Here is a 23,488-nt window from a genome sequence, read left to right as displayed (position 1 = left end):
GAGCTGGCTAGACACCTCTGGAGCATTCACGTGACCCAAGGTACCTGAGCAAGCTGATCTCCCCCACACTATAAGCTCTGTCTTCTCCCACAAAAGAAACCTGACTAACAAGTAACAAACTCCCATTGTCTGAATAGCATCATCTGACCAGAAAGTAACAAACAGACAGCAAAGCCAGCCCAAAACTAGCTGCGAATCAGCCTCTTGGTAAGCGTACCTACATGCTACGCTGGTTTCACTAAACTCTAAATAATGGTCAAGCAGAACTTCAGGTCTTGATGTTCCTCTACATGTGTAAACCTTTCACCCTCACAGGGAAGTCAACATGCTCCTCAGCTTGCAGTGCTGAAAGCAAGACAATCTCTTAAGAGAGCATTCAAAGAAATCAGCTATCACAGAGATAATGTGGGCATGTTGGATGTCTTTGGAGGAAAACAGCTATCTGCCTTGCATGAGCTGATGGAATACAAATTCTCAGAAGATGACAACGAGCATTCACATGAGATGCTCATTTAATACATTTCTAAAGAAATGAATGTATTTCCCAAGGAAAACCTCTTACCTCTTGCATCTCCTGTGCTCCATCAGACGACGCCTGCTCTTCCCCACTCATCTCAGTTTTGTTCTTCTGCACTTCAAGTAACTCTGTCTCTAAACTCATGATCTTAACATACACAAACCACAAGTTAAAACCAAACCAGTACCCGCAACTAGTAGTGAATTTGCTCCTTGTGCAGCAATTACATAATAAACCCTATACTTGGAAGTGAGGATTGGGGGGATGTGGGTAGCTGCCAACACAGGCTAGCTGCAGCTCAGGTCTTTCATCCTGCTGCTTCAAAGGCTGAACAGGTCGTCCAGGGCCAAGTAGGCAAATGAAAGAACCCTGCTTCACAAAAGGAGAGAAACGACCCAGATACATGGTTAAAATTCAAGGCCTCTACAGCTCGTGGGCCTTCTACATGTTGCTCTCCCAGCACACAGGACCCCACGAGAACCTATACAAAGGCACCCCTGACTAACACCATGGGCCGTCCTCCTTTCCCACAGTCTCACGATGCTCAGGTAGAAGCGCCCAATCCCCACAGCTGATCTCATCCAAGCAGACATTGGACACAGTCCCCAGACCTGTCCTAGTCCCTCCGCCACCCAGAGGAGGCTGTAACTCCCTCCTGCAAGGCTCCAAGGGCTCTGGACCTGCGATGGCAGAACACTGACGTGCGCTCTTCTCCTGGCAGCCGAGAGGCGTCTGGACAAGGATTCCCTCCGAGTTTGCCCCTCCAGCTGAGGAGTCTTCCAGTGCAGGGGCCCTGGTGGCAATTATTACCAGTCCTGCTGTTTTAAAGGGTTCATCTGAGCTAGAAACAGTCCAATTTCCCCTCCTGATTATGGTTCTTGCAGACCCTTTTGAAAAATGGGAGTCTTGGCACTAACGGCCCAGCTCTGCCCCACTGCTAGCCAGCACAGCAATCAGCAGCCCTTCCTTGCAGCTTCTTACACTCGGGGAAAAAAAAAATTGTGCTGATTTTCTTGTTTCTAAACCACCAAGTTGGCCTCCCCATTGACCAGGCTGGGCTTTCACGAGTCTGCAGAGCAAGTGGAAGCGGATGAAGTCCAGCTACAGGGACTGGCCTCAGCGTTCATCTGTCCACCACATACACCATAACATGCAAAGAACATGCACCTGCTCCACCGCACATTCACAGGCTTTATGTCTCCCTCTTTCTCTTTTCTCCGCACATATTCAGATACCATTTTTCGTTCCTTTTCAATGGGAAGCCAAAAGTCCGTTTCAGTGATTACAAAGCAGCATGTCAAAGCTCAAAAGCGAGAGCTTTGCCTCCACTGACAGGCTTCAGGCACAAGATGGCTCTGTTGAAGCTCCCAGCAAGGACCAATTTGTAACAGAGGGCAGCTGATATATTGTTTTCTAAGATAGATGATGTTACCAAGCCAGGTGTTAAATGCACATTGGTAGGGTGAAACACCCAGGCCTCTGACGGAAACCAGCTTTCTCTTCCGTGACCAGGTGACGGTTTGTAGTTCAACAAGACTTTGGAGCTGTGGAAGGAATCTCAGGAACAAAACTAACCTCCCCTCCCTAGCTCCCAAATCAACCTTTGCTTAGGAAGCTGATACCCAGCTACGCATTTCCATTATTTTGCTTATTTTTTCCCCAAGCCATTAAGTTTTAAGCATTTAAGCTGGGCAGGTAAGTCCCATGCAAGTGGCAGAACAATACTCATATTGTACCCTGGTGTCCTCGTTCTGTGTCAGTGCCCTAACCAGCCAGGACTTTTGTAGGCTTGCCAAAACAGAAAAGACTCCCAGGTCCTTTTCACACAGTGCAGCCTGGCAAACACCCAGGGGCACTGCTTTCTCCAGGCTCCAGCACACATGCCTCTGTGCGGTTCTTCCCTCACTACAGCCAAGGCATCCAAAAGCCACTCAGAGCGGAAGGATGCAGCTTTGCACCCTCCACCTGAGCAGAGGCTGGATCTAGCCAAGGTTTAACCCCCCTCCTCTTCCATCCCGCAGTCTGTCTCACCTGTCTCTCCGCTGCCCTTTTTAGCTCTTTTTTGTACCCAGCAGAACGCAGCTCCAAGCTCACGCCAGCCAAAATGCTTTGCATCTCCTTGACTACTTGGTGCCCCCCGCTGCGCTCGCTCTGCATCCCCTGAAGCAGCGTTCCCAAGGATCCTTTTAACAACGGACTGAGGGAAGAAGGGATTTCCCCAAACTGCAAATGCATTTTGTTTGATTTGCGGAGAGCCGATTTATTCTACTTCAGTGAGAAAAGTGAGGAACGTTTGAATGTGTGCTGAACAAATGCTCCATTCAATTTAAATAAAAGCCCGGTCACGGTGGACAGACCTGCTGCCATTCCCATCACGGTCAGTGTCTTCCCTTGGCTCCTCAGCTACACCTTTCTAAACATGACGTCTGCTGGGGTCCTTCAGGAGATATTTGAACATACCTTCAGTCTGCTTTACTGTCATGAAACAATTTTCCCTCACAGCCAGAGGTTACTTCAAAGGAAGACAAGATAAATTACTTGTAACAATTCATCTTGGAGATGCGTGGTTGCTTCCACATTCACATGGGAAGTACCTTCACACTTGTACCACCTCCTACATTGCAGCGTAACACAACAGCAAGCATGTGGATATGTCAAAGCGCCACTCCCGACTCAAAAACCTGTGTCCTTCCTTCTCACCTCAGAAATCCAAGGTTCTCTTGGGACACCATGGACTGGTCCTGCTGCCTGGCAGCTCGAGAACATCTCTTACCCACAGACAGATGGGAGAGGGCTACACAGCCCAAGGAAGAACCCTTGGCCAGGTAGCAAGGCCTTGAGCCAGCCAAAGGAAAAGGAGATCTCCTCCACCAGCCTCTTTGGAGGAAAAGCCGCCAACCCACTTAGAAGCAAAACCAGCTCCTGGCTCCCTCTGTTCTTTCTGCCTAGAAATTAGCAGAGAGGACCTGTCCTAAGACCTGTTCGACTGCCCTGTCTGTAGCAGACCACATGCCCTGGCAGCAACGTTGCACAAATGCTGCAGACAGCATCTCCTTTGGGGCAAGCAGTCACTAAGTGGTCAGAAAGCACAGGTGCTCCTCACAAAGCTACCTCCAGAAGGATGGAAAGTCCCTAATCAAATCAGAGCTAAAGAGCACCCTGACAAAGGTGGCATCAGAAGTCAAAAAGTGCAGCGGTTCATCACCAGCATGCCTAAGTATTCCTGGGTGATCTTTCCTGGGTTCAGGTGGCACCACTGCCCCACAGGGACCACATTCTCTGTTGGACAGGTCTGGAGAAGAGATAGGGACTGAAGTTAAAGCCTTCTATCATGACTGCCAGCTTAAGTGACAATTCACGGGCTTCAGAAATACCTCGTGCCTCTTCTAAGCCCCAGGACGACTCAGGGCTTCCTGGAACTCGCCCTTCAGCAGGAACTGCAGAAGCAGAAACAACCATCCAAGGTGGAAAAGCAATTCCTAAAGGAGACCGATGCGAAAGTCTGGCAGGAGCACTGATGTTACCTAGGACAGCTTCTCAGGGGAAATAAATGCTTCCAAGCTACAAAAGGCTCAAAAGAAATAGCTCCAGAGAAAAACGAGGCAATTCAAACTTGAACCACAAAGGCTTTGCTTCAGCTCAGAGAAGAAATCAACACTAGCACAGTCCACATGTACAGAAAGGCTGTTTGTGAAGGGAGCATTGCCTGGTCTTGTGGATCCAGGATGTAAGTTGGCTACTTAACAGTTCTTGTGCAAGCATGAAAAAGGGGAATAGAAGCTGGAAAAGACAATACTGCTGTACCTCCACAGGGGGAATCTGTACCTCCAAGCAAGAGTCATTTACTCACTGCTATAATTATTTTTTCTCCCACTTTTCTGAAACTAGCAGATTTTGCTAGTTATATTTCTTGTCAAACTAAACAAAGGAGCATGCAGCTTTAGGTCAAGCAACATTTTATTTTACCAATGAATATGCAGAGAGAAAAGCAGCTAGAATTAAACAAAACCAAACAGCATTTCTTCCATTCCTTACTTACTTTCCGGTGAAGTCCCTCCACTTCACTCTCAAACTGTTCCTTTTCCTGCTTTGTTTGGATCTGTGTCTCTCCCAGAATTGATTCCAGCTCTTCATTGCGCTCAACCAAATCCTCGCGCTCCTGCTCAAGTTTTTGCAGCTTGTGAAGGAGCTGCGAATTCCTGCCCTCAATGTTTTCAATCACCTCTCGGCACCTGCACACCAAAGACCAGTATCACTTAGGCTGAAACTGCTATGTGAACACATCAGCACACAGACAAATCACTTACCTCTTGACAAACCGCCAAGCAAGGAAGATCCAATGTGTTTTCCACTGTGTGATATCTATCCTGCTAATTCTGAGTCTCAGACCCAGCATGACCTGTCCCTGTTCTTATTTAGGTGGTGATATGTGGAATTATTGGCGATGCGTTCTGCATGAGTAACGATGAGGGTCTGTGGAGAGAACTGGTCAGGCAGGAGGATGCTAACAGCAGAAAGTCAATGACAAAGTCAGCCTCATGAGGTGGGGGAACAGGCTTGGGCATTTGAAGGGGAAAAGAGACACAGGGATGGGATCAGACAGCCCTTTCCTCCTTGAACACGCTAGAAGAGGTTTAGCAGCAGCAATTTCCTAAGCAGGCCACAGGAGAACAAAGATTTGACTTCCCTCAAAAATCCCAGTTTACACATGGAAGTCTGAAAGCCAAGTGTCTTGGTACACCCCTGGACAGCAACCAAATCCAGAGGAAATCCTCCCAGCAGCAAAACAGCTTCAAAAACAACGCTTTTGTCTGCAGGGATCCACAAAAGACCAACACCTATTCTTTTAGGAAAACAAAAAACTGGAGAAAGTGCCAGAAAACAGTCTGTATTCTTAATACCAATGACTACACACCCACTCACGACTGCATTACTTCCAAACGTTCAAATCTGGGAGCAAAGGAACAAAACTGGTACCAAAGAATATTCTAAAGAACCCAATACTTAAATACACCCTGCAAGACAGAATACCAACAGAGTGCCAGACAAGCCACTAGAAAAAGACAATATACAAAGGACTTCATTGCAAACCTTTTATGAAGTGTTTCACTACTCTGATATCTGTCTTCTTGATCTGAGCCAGCTTTGCCTGAAGTGTGGTCCCCTTCAACCCTCCCTTCATCCTTTGTGCCCTGTGCATAAAGAGAAAATGAAGTTAGTACACAATTAAGACTCAAATCTTAGCACGACGTGATTCTAAAGCTACCTAAGTCCCTCATAAACGAATGGGACAACAAGAAAACATGAGATGCATCAGCCGCATCTACTCATATTAGATAATCCACTGGCTATAATCGCAAAACCTCCCAAGGCTTGTAACAGCTATGAAGGCACTAGGGGGTATACACCAACAGATGTGCTCTACACATGAGTTTATTTGGTATGCCCAGCATAAATCTTATGTCCCACACACAGAAAGGAAAACACAAGCATTTCTGCACAACAAGCTATGCTTCTTCATTTATGACATGGGATTAAAATGCAGAGTGGGGCCTGTTTGCTCTATTTGCTTTTTACAATGGTGAACAAAAGGCCCTTGAAAGTACCTGCAGCTGCAACATGCTCAATTCTTCAGTCTCGACTGGTGTGGACAATGGAAATCCTTGCTTCTCACCCTTTTGATACTCACAGATCTCTTCTTTGAGCTGTTCGACCTTCAAAATAAAAACACTTGCTTGTATTTTTGATTGATTTTCATCTTGCTGTCTTAAGATCCTCCTCAAACTTGACGCAGATAAATTGCTGATTTATTAATATTAACCACTCAGCTTGAGGGATTGGCTGAGGAGCTCACGTGGCTGCTATAGCCAAGTGGCCTCAGACTATATGAGAGGTAAAGAGAAGTAAAATGGGGAATACCACGCTACATTTTTTAATGCAAGCATTTTTTCTTCATTTATTTAAATTGTTGATTGTGCATGTGTTGTGCATCCCCTCCTACCAAACAGGACTGAACGCCAAGGGGGAGACAGATTACAACCACTATTTCTAAGACTGTCTTTGCTGTTATTGATAGGATCAATATAACATTACTAATAGCAGGTAAGCATTCACACCACACAGCCACCAATCATTCACACGCTTACTCTCAGTTACTGAGATTAGCTCACTTAGTTACTGAACAGCAAGACATGAGATGGCAAAAGTAATTACATACTACTGAGAACCAATTATAGGCTGCTGAAGGACTAACACAAAGAATTTGAGAATTAAGAACAGAAGCAAAATTTGTGCCAAATTACATGTTTTAATATTCATTTAATATTTATTTCCGATTGCCAATCTCACTAAGGAACTACTCTGTTGATAAAGATTACTACATTTAGAGAAACCTACATTTAATATATCAACCATTTAACTAATAGCAATGACATTCCACACAAAATGAAAAGTAGTAAGTTTATCTTCTACTGAGCCAACCAGCATAACCACATTAAAAAGCCAAAGAGGCTGAGAGGTATCAAAACATGAGCAAAAATTAAAAATCATTTGAAAAATAGTTAGCATTGGGTTTTAAACTAAACTTATTTCTTTTCTTTATTAACAGTCCCCAGGAAGATGTAGAACTGTTGCTGCCTCTGTTTATCCACCTAATTTTGTGCAAACAACGGCTAGCACCAGAAAGCATCCATCTGATCCTGAATGCTGTGCACAAGAAAACAAGCATCTCAGAAGCCCTAAAGCACATACTCAGTTTGAGCATGAACAGACCCCTCCATGATCAAAGTACCACCGATCTTGTCCTGCACTGAAAGATATTATGACAGCTGATTTTTTTTTTTTTAGGGCTGCAGTAACAGCAGCTGCCTTAAAACATGCTTTGGATATTTATTCTGCCAGTTTCCTGGTGTTTGTTACTACATGAGCCATGAAACATCAGAGCTGCGGTTCTGGAAACACTCATTAAAGAAAAGAGAGAGGAAATACAAAGGCAGGGCAGGGTAAGGAGCACATCTGAGCCTCAGGAGCCAACCCAGGACTGGTGGCTCCACAGCAGCCTGTTGGTGTCACAGCAGGCCTGGAGAAGGAGCCAGGACAAGATGGGTACTCACCAGATCAAGGAACGCTTTTCTTTCCAAGTCGAGCGTTTGGACCCGTGCTCGCAGTGCCAGAATTTCCTTGTCCAGCCTGCTGTTGTGCTCCATGGCCTTCTGCAGCGCAGTCCTGTCTGGACAGAGCACACACAGGCTGCTCACCAACACTGCCTTGGCCCGTGACCTCCATCAAGCTCAGAGCAGAGCTATCGCATGAATACTCTGTCTGAAATTACATTGCCCTTATGCACAGGTATTTGGGAGCACAGCACAGAGAGTAGTTCCCGATACATGCGGGAACACCATTCTCTTACTCATAGTGTAGAGGTTTATGTTTCTGGAGATCCAGGTTCACCAGCAGTGCTACTGAGCCATGCTGTTTACTGTAGGAGCACAGCAGTCTCTCCATAGTTATTCCAAGGAATAACTTTACTTCTAGATCAGGGAAAACGCCTTGCCTCAGACATGTAGGTATGGGTTTCAAGAAGAGCAAAAGTAAATTTTGGAAAACTCCAAACTGGTTTTGTTTAATTTTATTTTAAAACTTCTTTTAGAAATTTCTGGCAAGTATCATCCCACAAAATCACAGCAAAGCAGACAACGTGAAAGGGGGTGAGCGTTGGGAACAGCTCATGCAGGGGGATGTTTGCTCTGAAAGGGACAGCACAGCACCTATGAAATGCTGCACAAACCCTGCAGAGGGTGGGGGAGAGTCCAGCCGGACTCAAAACTTTATTTTTTAAACCAAGGTAAAGATAAGCACCCTGAGGGGGGGGGGGGTCCATGCCATGAATGTCTGAAAAAGTAAGGGTGTACACAAGTGTGGTGGGGATGCTCTACTCCTGCACTTGGCACAGGACTTGCTCAGACTTCTGAGCCACAGCAGGCCTCGAGGTGACTGTCCCTTGAACCGGGCAATTCGTCACCAACAGCGCCAGGTGGATGCCCACGGCCATGACCACGAACAAAGGGAGGTACTGCCTGAAAGCAAGTACCCATTGAAATCCCTCATGGGGAAATGACGGATCACATCGGAGGTCGAGAACAACATGATAAGGAATCTGAGTTTGACAAGGAGCCAGTCACTTTATCTTATAAATAGAGCGGCCAGAGAAAGCCTATTTGAGCTCTCCGGGGATCACAGTGAGCTATGACCCTCGATCTCCTGCTGAGCTGGGGCACCTCTCAGGACCTCCTCGAGGACCACAGCTCCTCCACGGACAAACACTGACAAGGGAGAAGGGCGAGACATTCCCTGAAAAGGGGGAAAAAACTTGAAAGCGCACGACTGTGTTTAGAACACTCCCCCCCCCATACCCTGCTGTCTCGTATGAACATTTCCATTCTCAAATCTTCAGCTAAATCTGTTTGTATTGCAGCAAATACTGTTGAATCCTTGTGTTGAATAGGCTGACTATTAAGTGCTGTTAAGACTCATACAGTCCAATCTTGTGATTTACCATTAAAGTATTAATAAATCTTAAATCGCTGCTAAATCGAAGTTGTGCAAAAATTTATTTGTGACAATGAGCCTCAGTCCTGTATGTATGAGATCAGGGAGGAGTCTAAGCTCTGCTCTAACGCAGTGGTCCTTGGGCATTTGTCACTTTAGCTCAGGGCTCAAGCTCACCTTCAAGTTCAAATTCCACAACCAGCCACCATGCACATGTGAGCTATGCTCTAGTTCAAACTCCAGCCAGAATCAGCAGCATGGGCAGACCTGATGCCTGTCCACAAAATATACTTCAAACAGTTTGGAAAAGTTACCTTATCAGTGAGAAACTTCCAACTTCAGCTTAAAATTCATGACTTGCTATGAGCAGGAACTACAATGTGAATGTACCAGTGTTGTGCTAACATTAATATTTATAGCATGACCAGAGAGTAAAAATCATTGTTGTATACCAACCCATCAAGTCTGAATCAATACACATATGCAACCATCACACCAATTAACACAGACCATCTAGTATTTCAAATGGCAGAATCAGGAAAAAGATGTTTGCATTAGGAGCACATTGACAGAAACGTGTCTGACTGAGTGCATGTACACTGGTATTCTGCTCCTAAAAGCAGAACTACAGAGAAGTAGAGAAGCCAGTTTTCCTTACAGAAATGATGAACACGATTCTTCCCTTTTCAACTTAAACTTGACTTTTTGTCAGGCAAAAATAAAAATATACCTATTTTCTTGGTTCTAAACTAGAGGGGAAAAAAAAGAAAAAACACCACACCCCACTTTCAAACAGAGATTTTTGCTATTGGATTTTCAGTTTTGTAATTTAAAATAAAAGTGAAGAAACACTTTCGACTAAAGCATTCATTTTGCTGAAAAGTGTGTCTACCACTACAGATAAAACGTTGGATCTTCTCCGCTTATAAACTGGTCGACTTACCACTCTTTCTCCATTCATGCACCCCTTCTTCCCAACTCTCAGGCACTTGCAGGGCTGACCACAAGGCAGTTTCTGCAAGGATAACAAAGAGACAGTTTTGCTGTGGCAATTCATTTGCAAGTTTCTGAACAACAACAAAAAAACAGCAACATTTTTGATGCACTTTTTTATTTTTTTAATTTTCTTTCAACTCTATATTTAACAAATAAGAAGCTGACATCTAGACCACTGCACACGACTTAAAATCTCTAATCACCATCACTAAGACCCAATAACTGAGCTACAAACTGCCCAGGAGCAATCTTGTATTTTCTCATCAATGCAAGCAAGCAGCTGCAAGTAATCATTGAACCAAAATACACTGCTTAAGTGGAGTCTTACTGAAGATCAGAGATTTCGTTTAGTCTTCTATTTAAAAATCAGTTTATTTACAAAGCATTTGGCTCTGTAGCTCATGGGGAAGAGAAGGCATGCAGATATACATCATCAGGGAAGTCACTGAGATGTTACAGCACTAATCTTGCACACTAATACAGCATAATAAACCACACAGACATAGCAAGCATGAAACCCTTACTCACAGTTTGGAAAGTCTTATATTCATTTGATACTTAGGAATTTTATAGAACACAGATTCCCCACGCAGGCTACGATCCAGGAAGAGGAGTCACGCTGCAGCCCGTCCGAAATCTGGAGAAGCAGTACGGTTTGGAGGCTGCGACACGACACTCACCCACACGAACACGTGCGTACCAATCGACAGACAAAGCAGATAACTGCAGGGTGCTTTGACTAAAAAGCTGCCAATGATGGGTTTGGAGGCTGCCTAGAAGGTTTAGTGACTACATCTGAGTGTGATACACAAGCTGCGAGGTCAGCATCGTGATTTGCCATCACAGGTGGGTACCAGTCTCCTTAAGAGAGCAGCTGCTGCAAAGGTGACGGGGCAGCATCGCACCTTGCTGCTCTCAGCTGAAATTCTGTATCATGGATTTTGGGACAATTTGAGTAACAGAAAAAGCATCTAGAAACCAGTGTTTTGCTGGGGGAGCCTCCTGTAGGAGGCAGCAGTGAAGGACCTGGCTTTAGGGATCATTCCACTAGGAGCTTTACCAAACAGTTTCACTTCTTTCCAAAAAACAGTTAATTTTTTTTTCGGTCAGTATTTAAATGTAATTAAAAAAAAAAAAAGGAATACTTCAGGGCCAGACAATAACAGATGTTTCAATAAGGAGGTTAAATACTTGCAAGGAGGTTAAATGAGTATTAGCAAGTGTAAGAATCCAACCAGTCACTTCAAGACCACTGACAAGCCTTGGTTATGAGCTCTTGCTAATGACCCCTAAATGAGGTAGCATTCCAAAAATAACACCTGGAGAACCTGGAGATGGGTGGTTCAGACATGCTGACACTGTGTATGAGTTATTTTAGCTGTTCCGTTTCTGGAGCAAGTTGCCATTTCTTCTCAATCCCATTCTGGGGTGTGTATTTCTCCCTTTGTATGAGCCAGGGAGAGGAATTCAGTCAAGAATTGCTGCTACTCCTATCAAGGATCAGATTACCCCATGTTCTGGCTTTCCACACTCCGGATTCATCCTGATTGTGTTTCTGCATTCAGGTCTCCTAGGTACTGAGGCAATCCTTGAAGCAGATTTTTCCTCATTACAAGGACATGGGGCAGCCTTTCTCCAGTTCCCCTGGGTGAGAAGTGCAAGGCTCACACTGAACAGGGGTGGGCTAAACACAGGCCAGTAATTAGGAGTGGCACGCAGCCACACGAGAAGCACTTACGTATTTTGCTCTGCTCCTTTCTTTGCGTATCCAGCTCATCTGTCAGCCTCCGGATCCCTTTGTGGGCCACCAGCAGCTTCTGCGTGGCCTCAGCCAGCTCTCGTTCAACTCTTACACGTGATGCCTGTTCTCTCTCCAGCTCTTCCCTGTAGGACTGGAGCACACAATCTAATGCTCCAGTGGAAACGAGATAACCCTCCTGGTGACTGCAGATCCCACCTCCACACTCCTCTGGGCCCACCAGAACAGGGGTGGTGACACAAACAGAAACCAGGTGATCTTGCAGAGGCAGGAGACAGACAGGTAGAGGGTGACACCCTGCCATGGACAGGTGTCAAAGAGCAGACATCGAACAGCATGCCGTGGCTGCTTCCTACAAAGCTCTGTTTTTCCTTCCTTGAGACAATGCTGTTAATTAAGGTGCATTTTCAAGCACATTTGAAGACAAGGACGAATGATTACAGACAGCACATAGTTCAGAAAAATGTATATATGGGGGGTTTCCAAGCTGAGGGCTCCATCACACCCTGTGAGGGTCTGCTCCAAGAACAAGTCAGTTATGCATGTTTGTTGTCCCATGGCTGTTGTGAGAGCTGGTCCCAAGGCTGCTGTGAGAGCTAGCCCCAACCCAGCCTGGCAATGGTAACCTCCTCTTCCAGCCTACAAAATGCTCCTAGTCTGTGAGCCAGAGACCTCACCCACTGACCTGGTGTTTGTGCCGAGAAGTAATTTCAGCTGATATAAAAAGGGCTGTTTCTCACAGCCATGACTTTGGTCTGCTCTGTCTCCAATATCTTTTCTTTGTGGCTAGAATGAAAGGCACATGAGTACTTACAGCACTCGCAGCCCTAACCCAACCATCTCACCCTGGTGAGATGTTAGCCCTGGCTCTCAGCAGAAGTTAATAACTCGTGTAGCACCAGGCTGATGAGATTGCACAGCCTGCAGTTCAAAGCACAGTCACAACCCATCAGCAAAAAACACTAAATAACCCCACAGTGTGCTCAAGAACAGACCCACTGCTTGAAATCTCAGCTACGTGCCACGTCATCAGCAAGCAACATGCAAATGTACTACCTCATTTATCGTCTCTTCTGCATGCTGCGTGGATTTGCACTGCTGTTGGAGTTCATCTTCCAATGTCTGATGAACGTGATCAAACTCATCCTTGCACAGAAAGAGATTTTAATAGATCAATACCACAAGAAAGCATGCTGCCATGGACACCAGGGTATAGTATTCTCAGTTTTAACGTACCTTCATTAACAAGGGGTTGTAATCATACCTTAAAGGACAAGTTTCAACCAGAGATATCCCACATCCCTGGGAAAATCCTCAGTTGTCTATTATACTTTGCTAGTACTCTACAGGCCCACTACATTTTTTTTTAAAGCCATGATCTCCTTGGCAATTTCCTTTTTGAGCATAGTGGCTCAGCTTTGCTCCAAGAAACGTACAGTAGATTCACTCGATCAGTGTAATGGTGGGTTACTTCCTCATGCCCTACTCTTTTGAAGTGCTTACCAGGTTAACAGTTTCCTCCTGCTCCTGTGGTCTGTGCACATGGATCAGCACCAAGGATTTCCTTCTGCTCAGGTTAGTTGTCATTAACATTTTTGCAGCTTGATGCTAGAGAGGTGTGTGCTTGTACATGCCAGATTTCTCTGGCACTACTCAAAGTGTTTTCCCACGTATGTATCAGGATGACTACACAAAAATGCATGTTTGTACCCAGGCTTTCTGCATTACTGAGGATGCATTAAAGAAAATCAGCTATGCTTAAGCAGTCTAGCCAAAAAAAAAAAAAAACACATTAATTTCCATAACAGACAGAAACTTATTTGGACTTTCGGTATAAGAGTGAACGAGCACATAACAGTTTGTTTGAGAATTAGAAAGGTTACACGTTCCAGTTAACAGAGTAACGAGAGCAATTAACCTTTTCACTTGAAACACTGCTGTGACTCTAATGATCCTGTAGAACAAATGTGTGATGCTACCCAGAAGAAAGGAGTGCTTAATCAACAGTTTCTAGCTCACAAGCATGAACACCAATGACATCATTTGGGGAGAAAAAACAATCTGCTTTAGAAATTGTTTTCCTGAAAAGCAGGTCTCCAGAGTCTTTCACCTGGTTTTAAAAACACAGAAAGAAAGGTGTCCAGTGTAAGAATTGCAGAGAAGTTCTGTTTGATTCAGAATGAGGAGCATTAACCTTATAATGTATTTTGATCATGCAAGAATACGCTTGCCTTTCCAAGCCTCATTCTTCTAAACAGCTGTATGAAAAGTGGCTAAAAGTCAAGTATTTACAGGCCTGTCTTTACATAACAGGGGGGTCTAGCACTGTGTAACAGGAGGAATTCAAGAAAAGTCCATGTTGTTCTTCACACGTAGACTATATTATCTCTACGGACAAGACTTTGCCCTGGCTTCGTCCTTCACCCAGCACAGCTGCAATAATACACTCTCCAATTTTACCCAGTAGTCAACGCCAGCCTTGTTACAGAAACATATTGTGTGGTCATTACGGAAGCATCACAAAGAATGGTCTGAGAGGGGACACCTAGGAGAAGCTGTTGCTGCAGACACCGTATGTCACAACAGAAGTCTGAATGCATAACTGCTGTAGCTCTTTTCCAGGAAGCCTGCAGCCAGGTGTAGAGGGCATTCAGCCCCAGAGTGGATGGAGAAATAGGAAGGAATGAGTGCAGGAGAAAGCAGGACTTCCATCCCTAGCCCCTATTTGCAGTCCTGCTCCTTGCCTGCTTGCTCTCCTGGCTCCAGGAATCTGTCTTCTTCACTGCTCGGTGGCCAGCTCCAACACAAGGATGGAAAGTCATTTATCTACTCAGGGAGAGAAACATGCAAGTGGAATTCCTCTGAAGTGATCAACAGGAGGGACCTGAACGTACATCTTACATGGGTACATGCTTTATCTGCAGGCTGTTAGACAGAAGTCCCCATCAGCTACGTGTTCAGAAGGATGAGCTCCATACAGGAAGGTTTGGATTCAATACCGGACTTGGAGGCATCTGCATTCTTCATTTGACCTGGCCCTATTTCTCTTACTCAGCCGTGGCACTGAAGGAAGTGCAAACCTGATCACTCCTCGTAAATGCTCTGTAGCAGATGTGGTTAACTGGCATTTCACTGCAAGGTTACAGCTCTGCTTCCTCTTAACTACAGTGAGGTTTCTATTACAGTGCTTCATCAGAAAAATGGTCGGTTTGCAGCAAACATTTGTATCAAGTGACAGACATTCACAGGCAGATTATTCAGGATTCACAGAGACACTTTCTATCAAGGAGGGGGAGGCAACACATCAGGGAAGTATCTCTCCCCCACTGTAAGCAAACCCGTTGATTCTGAGGAAGATACCTATATGTGAAGGTGTTATTGTACCACGAATGAACCACGAATGACACCCAACCCCGTAACTGTTAGGCAGACTGGAACTCTCCAGCCAGAAAGGGATGCTCTTGAGGTCAGTATAATCCCGAGTGGCACAGAAAAGGCAGACAAAAGGCAATTGTTCACTGCCTTGAATGCAAGAGCTGGAGAGCATTAAGCAAAGCCCAGAGATGGTAGGGTGAAACAAAGGAATGTGACAGCAACAGAACCTTGCTGCAGAACGTTGAGGATGTAAGAAAACTGCATGGGGTCGACAAGCAACCATATTCAATGAAGAGAAAAATTAATCAAGGACTAATAAATACAAAGATAGCAGCTACAGTTCAGACACTGCACAGCACTGGAGGCAAGGGGGTATTTCTGATGTACTACCACTACATTTTTGCCCTTACGCAGTCCTCTGAGCTTCTGGTCAGATGGTGCAACGCAGCCCAAACCAAGCTGAGCTTCGCAGCAGGCCTGACGAGCCCCCCTCCTTAAGTGTGCTCACCCAAAAGAGGTCAAGAAGCTTTTCAACTCCAACCGGTTTATCAGAATGAAAAACTATAAACCCAACTTTTTAACTATAGAAAGGTCAAGGTAGTGACAGAAATGCAACAGTCTGCCCGCAGATCTTCCACCTGCTGGTGCCCTAGCAGGCAGCCCTTGCTTCCAGCAAACAGTTGGGTGTCACCAAGCCCTGCCATCTCCTCTGTCCCCAGTTCTGGCTGGCCGTGCTCTGCAGGGGCTGCAGCTCCCAGCCCTCCTGCATCTCCCTTGCAGCCCAGAGCTCACCCACTGGGTCCCCAGGCAGGAACAGCTCCCCCCACCCCAAAGGACAACCTGGTCTGGCCACTTCTAAAGTGGCAGAAGGAGATTGGGAAGAGTAAGAGAAACTGAACATTCTGTATCACAAATGCTGCAGTCTAAACAGGCTCTTGACCTAGCCCACGGCAGCACTGTTTATGCCCCCGTACATCCGACAGCCATGACTGTCAAAGTGAAGTTAGGGTTGAGGTGAGTATTGCACAAGGGCAGAATGAGCGTTGCACAGCAGGACCAACAAGCACAGCAACGCAGGAGAGCTGCAAATGAGGAGCTACAAAGGCCAGGAGCTCCTGGGCTCCAGTTCCCTTTAACAGTCATATTCAGGAGTAGGTGGAAGTCGGCGTCGAAGTTGCTGGGAGGGAGATTGCCCTAGTCGAGGTAGTTGGTCTCAAACTGCCTCTCTGACACACCGGAGCTGCTGCTCCTCCACCATTTGTCCGTTTTGTCATCTTGACCGCAAAAGTAAGAGTCAAGATGTGGATGGTCTTCCCCTAGCCTGCCAACCACCAAGTCACGTTGTCAAATTTATTTACTGAACAAAATCTGTAAGCAGAGGTTTACTTAACTTCCATCCTCTAGCTCAGCAGCTAGAAGACAAGGAAGGAGTTTTAACCTCACCTTAGAGTACAAGGAGGGTTTTTCTTAAATTAATGACTGTCAAGGGAACTCACTCACCTGTAATTACATAACGGATCATCAGGAAATCTGGATCAGTAGGAAGCCATTATAGCCCAATGAAGATCTTCAGACCCAATTATATCACAAATTCTTCAACATTCTCTCAAAAATAATTCATTATCCCTATGCAAGACGTGGGAGCAAATCAAGCATAAACATACAAGGGAGAAAACTAATACAGAAATAAACTTCATCACTAACAATCCATAGATAGGAGAATAATTTTTAATTTAAAAATCTCAAAGATACCCTTTTCCCCAGCATGCTTTCAGACAGTCTGAGCAGCTAAAGCAGGGTGTACCTGAAGCTGTGCAGCACACAGCCTGTCTACGCAGCTGTGTGAATTCAACTTCTGATCTGTGATCTCCAGTTTCTCCAGCAGCGTTGTTCTTTCTACCAGTAAATAAGCAATCTGTTCGCTGACATTACTGTGAGCTATTTCGGACAAGCCTTCCTGTTCCAGCATCTCCTTGACCTCCTTCAGCTGGGCTTCTGCAAGACAAGGCCTTCTGTGAGCACAAGAAGAAAGGAAGCCCAATTCCCTGCGGATCTGCGCCCCAGGTTCTCTAAACACCACGACAGCCCCAGTTTCTCCTGGAACCCTCCAACAGCTCACAAAACTTCGAGTCTGTTCTCCTGCTTCCCAGCTCCCTTGCTCCCTCCTATCCCCCACTCTCTCCTACTGTGGCAGCCCCATTCCCACCATTGTGACATTTCTGCTCGCACCCACTACCCTGCCTGTCAAGCAAGCGATAGGACCTGCTACATCTGAGTTCTCCTGCCCTTAAGAGGGGTGAGTTGTTATGACCATTTACCTCCACCCAGCAGCTAAGCTTCACCAACCTTTTTGTCCTTGACTCTCTTACCCCCTAACACACTTTGGTGGAAACTAAACAACAGAATAAAAAAGCATTGAGAGAAACCAAGCAGATGGGCAGACAATCACATAAGCAGTTTCTTTAGGAAGAAGAGACACAAAATATCATATCACTCATACAAACAGAATTTTCCTAAGAGCTTTTTTTCCCCATGCACGTTCCTCCAGAACCAGCTCTAATCCCACAGGCTAAGGACAACTTCTTGGTAACGCAGACCTGTTATTTAGAGGTCTCCTGTACGATTAAAGGAGCAAAAAAAATCCTTTTAGAATTAAATTACCACTCACTATTTATCCCAAAGTTACAGCTAGGAAGACTCTGTACTAGGAAAAACTTCAAGATTCAATGGCTTTTGAGGTAAATAGATCATAATGGTATTTGTTTACAGCTAGGCACTGCTGTGTTTGGGGCCACAGTTGGCTCTACTGCCCAGGTTACAAGCACTATACAGTTGTTTACACTTCTCCAGGTACATTGTTCAGAAGAAACGTTCAGGAAAAAAAAAAAAAAAACAATGCAAGAGGTTTCCTATTTGGTTTGAACTCCATTTTGCAGCGTGCTCAAGATCATTTGTTTAAAAAAAAATTTAAGCAAGAACCCCTCGCTTTGGTTGGCAATTCATCCACCTAGAGAGCATGAGGATGCCTTCGTCTCCTTTGTGGCCATGGCAGCAACTCCTGCACTGGATCTATTAGCTTGTTAACCTAAGGAAGGGCTTTGAAAACCTCCCTATGTAAACACTGCTCATTTCTCATCAGTCCTTTCTCCAGTAATTTAATTCATATTAAAAAGAAAAACTGCTCCCAATTTCTTGCCCCAAATAGGTTATAAAGGCTTCCAAGTGCTGTAGGATGGGAATCAGGGAGTTGTGGGGTTTGTGTTGACGAGGGAGGCACAGTCACACCTTCACTGCTTAGGGAGCTAAACTTCAGAAGTTACGCAGAACAAGTACTTCTCATACTCTTACACAGAATACATACACAGCTCTGGAGAAGCCTGCTCTGCACTTTCACATACTGGATTTAACAGGGGACCCGGCGCAATCACACCCTAGGGCTCGAATCAATTGCTTGTTTCCACTCTGCACTTTGCAGCTGGCTCTGTCCAGCCCTATGGATGGAAAACACCCTGCGGTTTCCCATTCACCCTCCCTGTGGTTATGAATTACAGCTTGTTCAATGAAGAGGTCAAGCACGGCTCTTTTGCAGTTTTCCTGTACAAAGGAGAACAAATATTGCAGTTTGCAGTTTAAAAATAACTGACCCCTTGCTCCATATGCCTTTTGAAGAGCCCACAGCTCACGCTAAACTGAGAAACCCACATGGCCTCCAAGCTGCCTCACAGATTCCTCCCACGGTTTTGCCAAATCCCACCGACGATCCAAACTGGGGTTCTTGCACCTTCCCCTGGTAGCTGCTTTGCTTATGGACAGAAACAGGACAGCAGGCGAAAGGGACTGAACTCACACAGCTGCTCCTGTATGGACAGTTTTGCTTGAAGGTACTTCCCTTGCATGCAGCCTGCAAAACGATACTACGCTATATAGATGTGGCAACAGGATCTAGACATTTTCCACGGGCTGAAGAGGAAAAAAAAGATCTGTGAGGATGAGAGGAGACTGCAGCACATAGCACAAATTACCTTCCTGTAAAAGCCCTCTGGTTCCTTACAAGCATCTGACAAACCCCTTCTCTATCACATTGTATGTGACCTACCAAAGAGAGCAAACACCTTGTATGATCAATGTCAGAGCAGCGCCCTGATGTGCTCCCACAAGCACGTACCTACTGCACCGCTGCTTCTCTGGAAGCGAGCTTCGTTTCTGCAAAGGTGTCTTACCTTTGTAAAGCAAGAGAGGAAGTTTCTCTCCCTGACGCACAGAAACGTGCAATTCACAAACATCACACCCACAACAGAAGCCGCGTCCTCTCGTCCATGCGGGGGAGGTTTAAGCAGTACAGCTGTTACAACAAACGAGCTCAGGCTACGACAATTCTTTTTGTTTCACTCCTTAAATCATGGCAAGGCCCCAGCAGCATCATGTTTTACTTCTGTTACATCTGTTTTTCATAAAAGCTTTGGTAATTCTGTGCATGAGTTTTCGATCTGCCCTCCAAAAACACTGAAGCATATCAGATGAGAACCATCAGAAACGGATTATGAAGTGCCTTGAGGAAAGGAAAAATGTCACTTTGGGCAGAGGTACCAAATGAGGTAAAGCTCAGATCAATAGCTCAGCATAAAACCAGGCACAGCTGCTCTAGGCAGGAACTCTCTGGGCCCGTTCCAGGCAAGAAATATATATATAAGCATAAACTTGCTTTATATCATCAGAAACAGCTTTTGGCAGATCAAATTGCTCACAGCAATCCTAGGACCAAGCACAGTTTCTGATCTGTTCGGGTGTTTTTTTGGAAGAGGGAACGTGCTCGGCCCCCACAGCCCACCCAAGTGATGTCCCGCATTTACCCGAGTCTTTGCACCTCTTTTGAGGGTGCTTTCCCTTCCTGGTCTCCAAAGCCGGTTCTCCCAGCTGCCACTGGCCTTCCCTGCACTCCAGATCAGGACAGATCCTCCTGTCCGCTTGTACCTCACCACTCATGCTGATCCTCTGGCTGCACCACAGGCTTGAACCAGCCACTGTCCTCAACTACCCTTTCCCATCTGAACTCACTTCAAGCCTCCCAAAAGCTCCCTGCCGTGACGTTACTCACATTTTTGTTTAACAGTCCCAGTAGGCTGGGGTCTTCCTTTTCACAAGACCCCTTCTCCAGCCCTGTTTTGTTAAAGCCTGATCTGCAGTATCATGTTGTCCCCCCTAAAGAGAAAACACGACAAGAGGTGCAATAAGACCCAGAGGACAACCGCCCCTCAGCCTGCTCTGCACCCCGCAGGACACGGGAGGAACCTCTGGGCTGGTTTGCACAAACTCCAGGAGAAAGCAGAGGCCCACGGAACAAATGTGGTGATGCAGCACTGAGCTGTGCAGCCACACAGCAGGCAGCAGAGGTGCATCAGAGACCCGGAGCAGGTAAAGGACTGAGCAACCACGGCTGCTAAGGCACAAGCACATTCCTCAGCACGCTCAGCAGCTCTGTGCCAGAGATGGCCTTTTTTTTTTTTTTTTTTTTTTGTAAAGGAGGAAGGATAGGTGGGGAGGAAACAGAAGGGAAAGAGAAAAATGGCAGAAATAACAAATATTCACAGAGCAAGAAATGACCCACATGAACTCCAAGCAGCTGAGTCACATCCTGCCCAGAGCCAGGGACCTCCGAGCACTCTGGAGCAATCACTGACGATGGACAATGTGAGCATCCACATCTGTGTCAGAACCTTCAGAGGGAAAAGCTGACACACGGACACAAATGTGCAAGGACCCAGGACACAGCTTCACAGGTATCTCAGATCTCTCCAACGTGAGGCTGCTGCCAGGCACCAGACCACAAAGCATGCCTACAGCCCTCAAGCTGCCCCCCCCAGCAGTCTCACATCACCCTCGAAGGAGCTGGAGGTGGGATAGGAAGGTGATGAACTTCACTCCTGGAAGAAAGGAACTCCAGTCCTCCCTCCAGCCCCTCTCCCTGGATCTCTGGGGACATGCTGGCACATGCAGACATGGTAGTTCAGCCAGGATCCAAGCTGCTGCCTTGCACAGCCAGTAATAGTGCCTCCTTGTCACCTGTTGCACCCCTCCATGGCCAGCAGCGGCCTTGCCAAGCCAAAAGGCCAGTTCCACAAGGAAGCTATCCATAAGCAACCCAAAACACACCAAGGCTGGCACCCCTCACTGTGGAGAACACCCTAGCGGAAGACAGGGCTTTATCGACGTATCCATACCACCGGCCAGATCACTAAGCCATCAGTATGTGTTGCAGGACTGCAGCTACTGCCATCAGTAAGGCAATAACAGGTCTTAAAAACCAAAGTCTGGCAGCAACGTCCCAAAATAAACTTCTCCAGAAAGCTGCGTGAAACCACCATACGGCACCAAAGCACCATGGAACCACAGGAACTCCTCAGGAACTGCAGGCTGGTAATAACTTGGCCACAATTAGGAACCCACCAACATCGTGGGCACGGATCTCAGCTTCCATTTCAGTGTTAACCATTGCTCAACAGCCATGAGAATCCTTTAAAAATGGACAAAGTTGAAAAGAGCAGAGCCACCACGAGGAAACAAATGTAAACACAGCTTTGTAGACGTTTTCATCACTCGCCTGCCACCTCGTGGGCAAGATGAGGGAAGAATCAGTAATAAAATTCTCTACTGATAGCCAAAGGTCACTGGGTCATTTCAAAGCCTTGCGCACCAGCACCCAACAGTAAAGTACAGCTCTTGGAGCCCAGAGGTGCCAGAGGACCAGATTTTCAAACAGTGCTTAAGCTCACCTATCTTTTAAACGTCACTTCACCAGACATGCTCCCTGAAATCTGCATGCTGGCCAGAGCCAAACACTCAAAACTGCAATAAATTTCCCCAAACTCCTATATTTACTGCCCCAAATAAAGCGTGCATAACAAAGAGCCTGTTCAAGCTATGCTTTTCACCCCCAGTCTCACCACTGGCCCAGGATAATACATACCACAGAAAGAAGAGCTAATGGTAACAGCGTGCTGCTAGCAGCACTCAACGCACAAGAGAAGACTCGTGAGACTGAAGAAAATCAAGAACAAAACGACCCCGGGTTTGAGAGAGAAGCAAATCATTTGAAGTGAAATAATTTGTTCTAAACAGAACAACTACACGAAAATAAGCACAAACTACAAGTTTTGGATCACTGTTGCAAACATATCTGTGTCCTTCAAAGTTGTTTTTAAAAACTATGGGCCTTGTCTAAACCAAAGCCAATGAATGGCAAAGTTGCTTCATTGACTTCAGTAGGAGCACGGCGCAGCACTCAGCTACTGAACAACTTAGAGTACGGAGATGAACAGCACAATCGATTCTGTTCTTCAAACAGCCTCTGGAAGATACTTCGTGTGACAATGCAGCTACCTGAGGTGAGAAACTATCCAACTCACTGAATAAAGCCAGTAAAAGCAGACAAGAATGGCTAAGTCGATTACAAATCAATTCCAACATTTCAGTTTCATCAACACTTCTGCCAAGCTCCCAAAAAACAAGCCATGCGCGCTGGTCTCACAGAACTCATTGAGAAATGTTGTTCTTCCTGCAAAGAAGCTTTCAGCCAGCTCTGCTGGAAAACCTGTAGAGCACTACCTGGCAACACATCCCCTTGGACTGTGCTTCCGAGGGAAAGGATTACCCTGCTGCAACTGCAGCTGCATCAGCTCATCTCGGAGGTGCTCGTTTTCGTTTTCATACTCCGTGATGACGTTGTCTCGTTCCTCTATCAGGTTACGGACATGGCGCACGTAGCTTTCCACCTAGGAATCAAGCAAATGTCCCTGCGCTTCAGCACGCTTACAAACAGCTCAGACACTTACTCGTCAGCAAGTTATTGGCACGAGTAACTCTCGAGCTCCCTTCACCCCCACGATTCACAGGATAAACTCAGCCATCTGCAGAACACTACGCTTTGTGCCATTTTAGAATCCGGGGACGTTTTGGTAGGGAGGCAGCCTTTCAACTAGAAAAGCCCCATTTCTCTCCCCTTTTTTTTTAATAGGTCTCATCAGAAGAGACGTGGAAAGGCTCAACGCTAGGCAGCAAAGCAGACCTGACACAGCACCAGGAGCCCGAGCCGGCCTTTAACCGGATTTACCAGCGAGCGCAGGGGACGTGCCCCGGCCACGGGGCACAGGCACCGGCCCCGCTCTCTGGGCGGCTTTTTAGCTCGGGGACCGGAGGCCAGCTGCCGGGAGCGCGGAGGCCCGAGGCCCGCCGCCGACAGCCGGGCCATGCACTTGGCAACGGGGCCGAGGGGAAAGCGCCTCCCGGCCGCCACCTCG

The 23,488-nt window shown here is 46.2% G+C and overlaps 1 protein-coding gene across 1 annotated transcript in view; it reads right to left on the bottom strand.

The window, feature by feature from the left end:
* CCDC30 (coiled-coil domain containing 30) overlaps positions 1-23,488 on the bottom strand; it is a 40,787-nt gene that overhangs the window by 16,955 nt on the left and 344 nt on the right. The window contains exons 2-11 of the mRNA XM_035567850.2: positions 22,843-22,963; positions 16,999-17,189; positions 12,876-12,965; positions 11,799-11,952; positions 10,008-10,079; positions 7,630-7,745; positions 6,124-6,231; positions 5,609-5,709; positions 4,557-4,749; positions 563-664 (exon numbers count right to left, since the gene is read on the bottom strand). Coding sequence (XP_035423743.1) covers positions 563-664; positions 4,557-4,749; positions 5,609-5,709; positions 6,124-6,231; positions 7,630-7,745; positions 10,008-10,079; positions 11,799-11,952; positions 12,876-12,965; positions 16,999-17,189; positions 22,843-22,963 — 1,248 coding nt within the window. The remainder of the gene's footprint in view (positions 1-562; positions 665-4,556; positions 4,750-5,608; positions 5,710-6,123; positions 6,232-7,629; positions 7,746-10,007; positions 10,080-11,798; positions 11,953-12,875; positions 12,966-16,998; positions 17,190-22,842; positions 22,964-23,488) is intronic.

Source organism: Cygnus atratus, chromosome 21 (assembly GCF_013377495.2).
Source record: "Cygnus atratus isolate AKBS03 ecotype Queensland, Australia chromosome 21, CAtr_DNAZoo_HiC_assembly, whole genome shotgun sequence".
In the NCBI taxonomy this organism is placed as follows: Eukaryota; Metazoa; Chordata; class Aves; order Anseriformes; family Anatidae; genus Cygnus; species Cygnus atratus.
The sequence above is the reverse complement of the archived record's forward strand: the minus strand, read 5'-3'. Positions and strand labels throughout refer to the sequence as shown.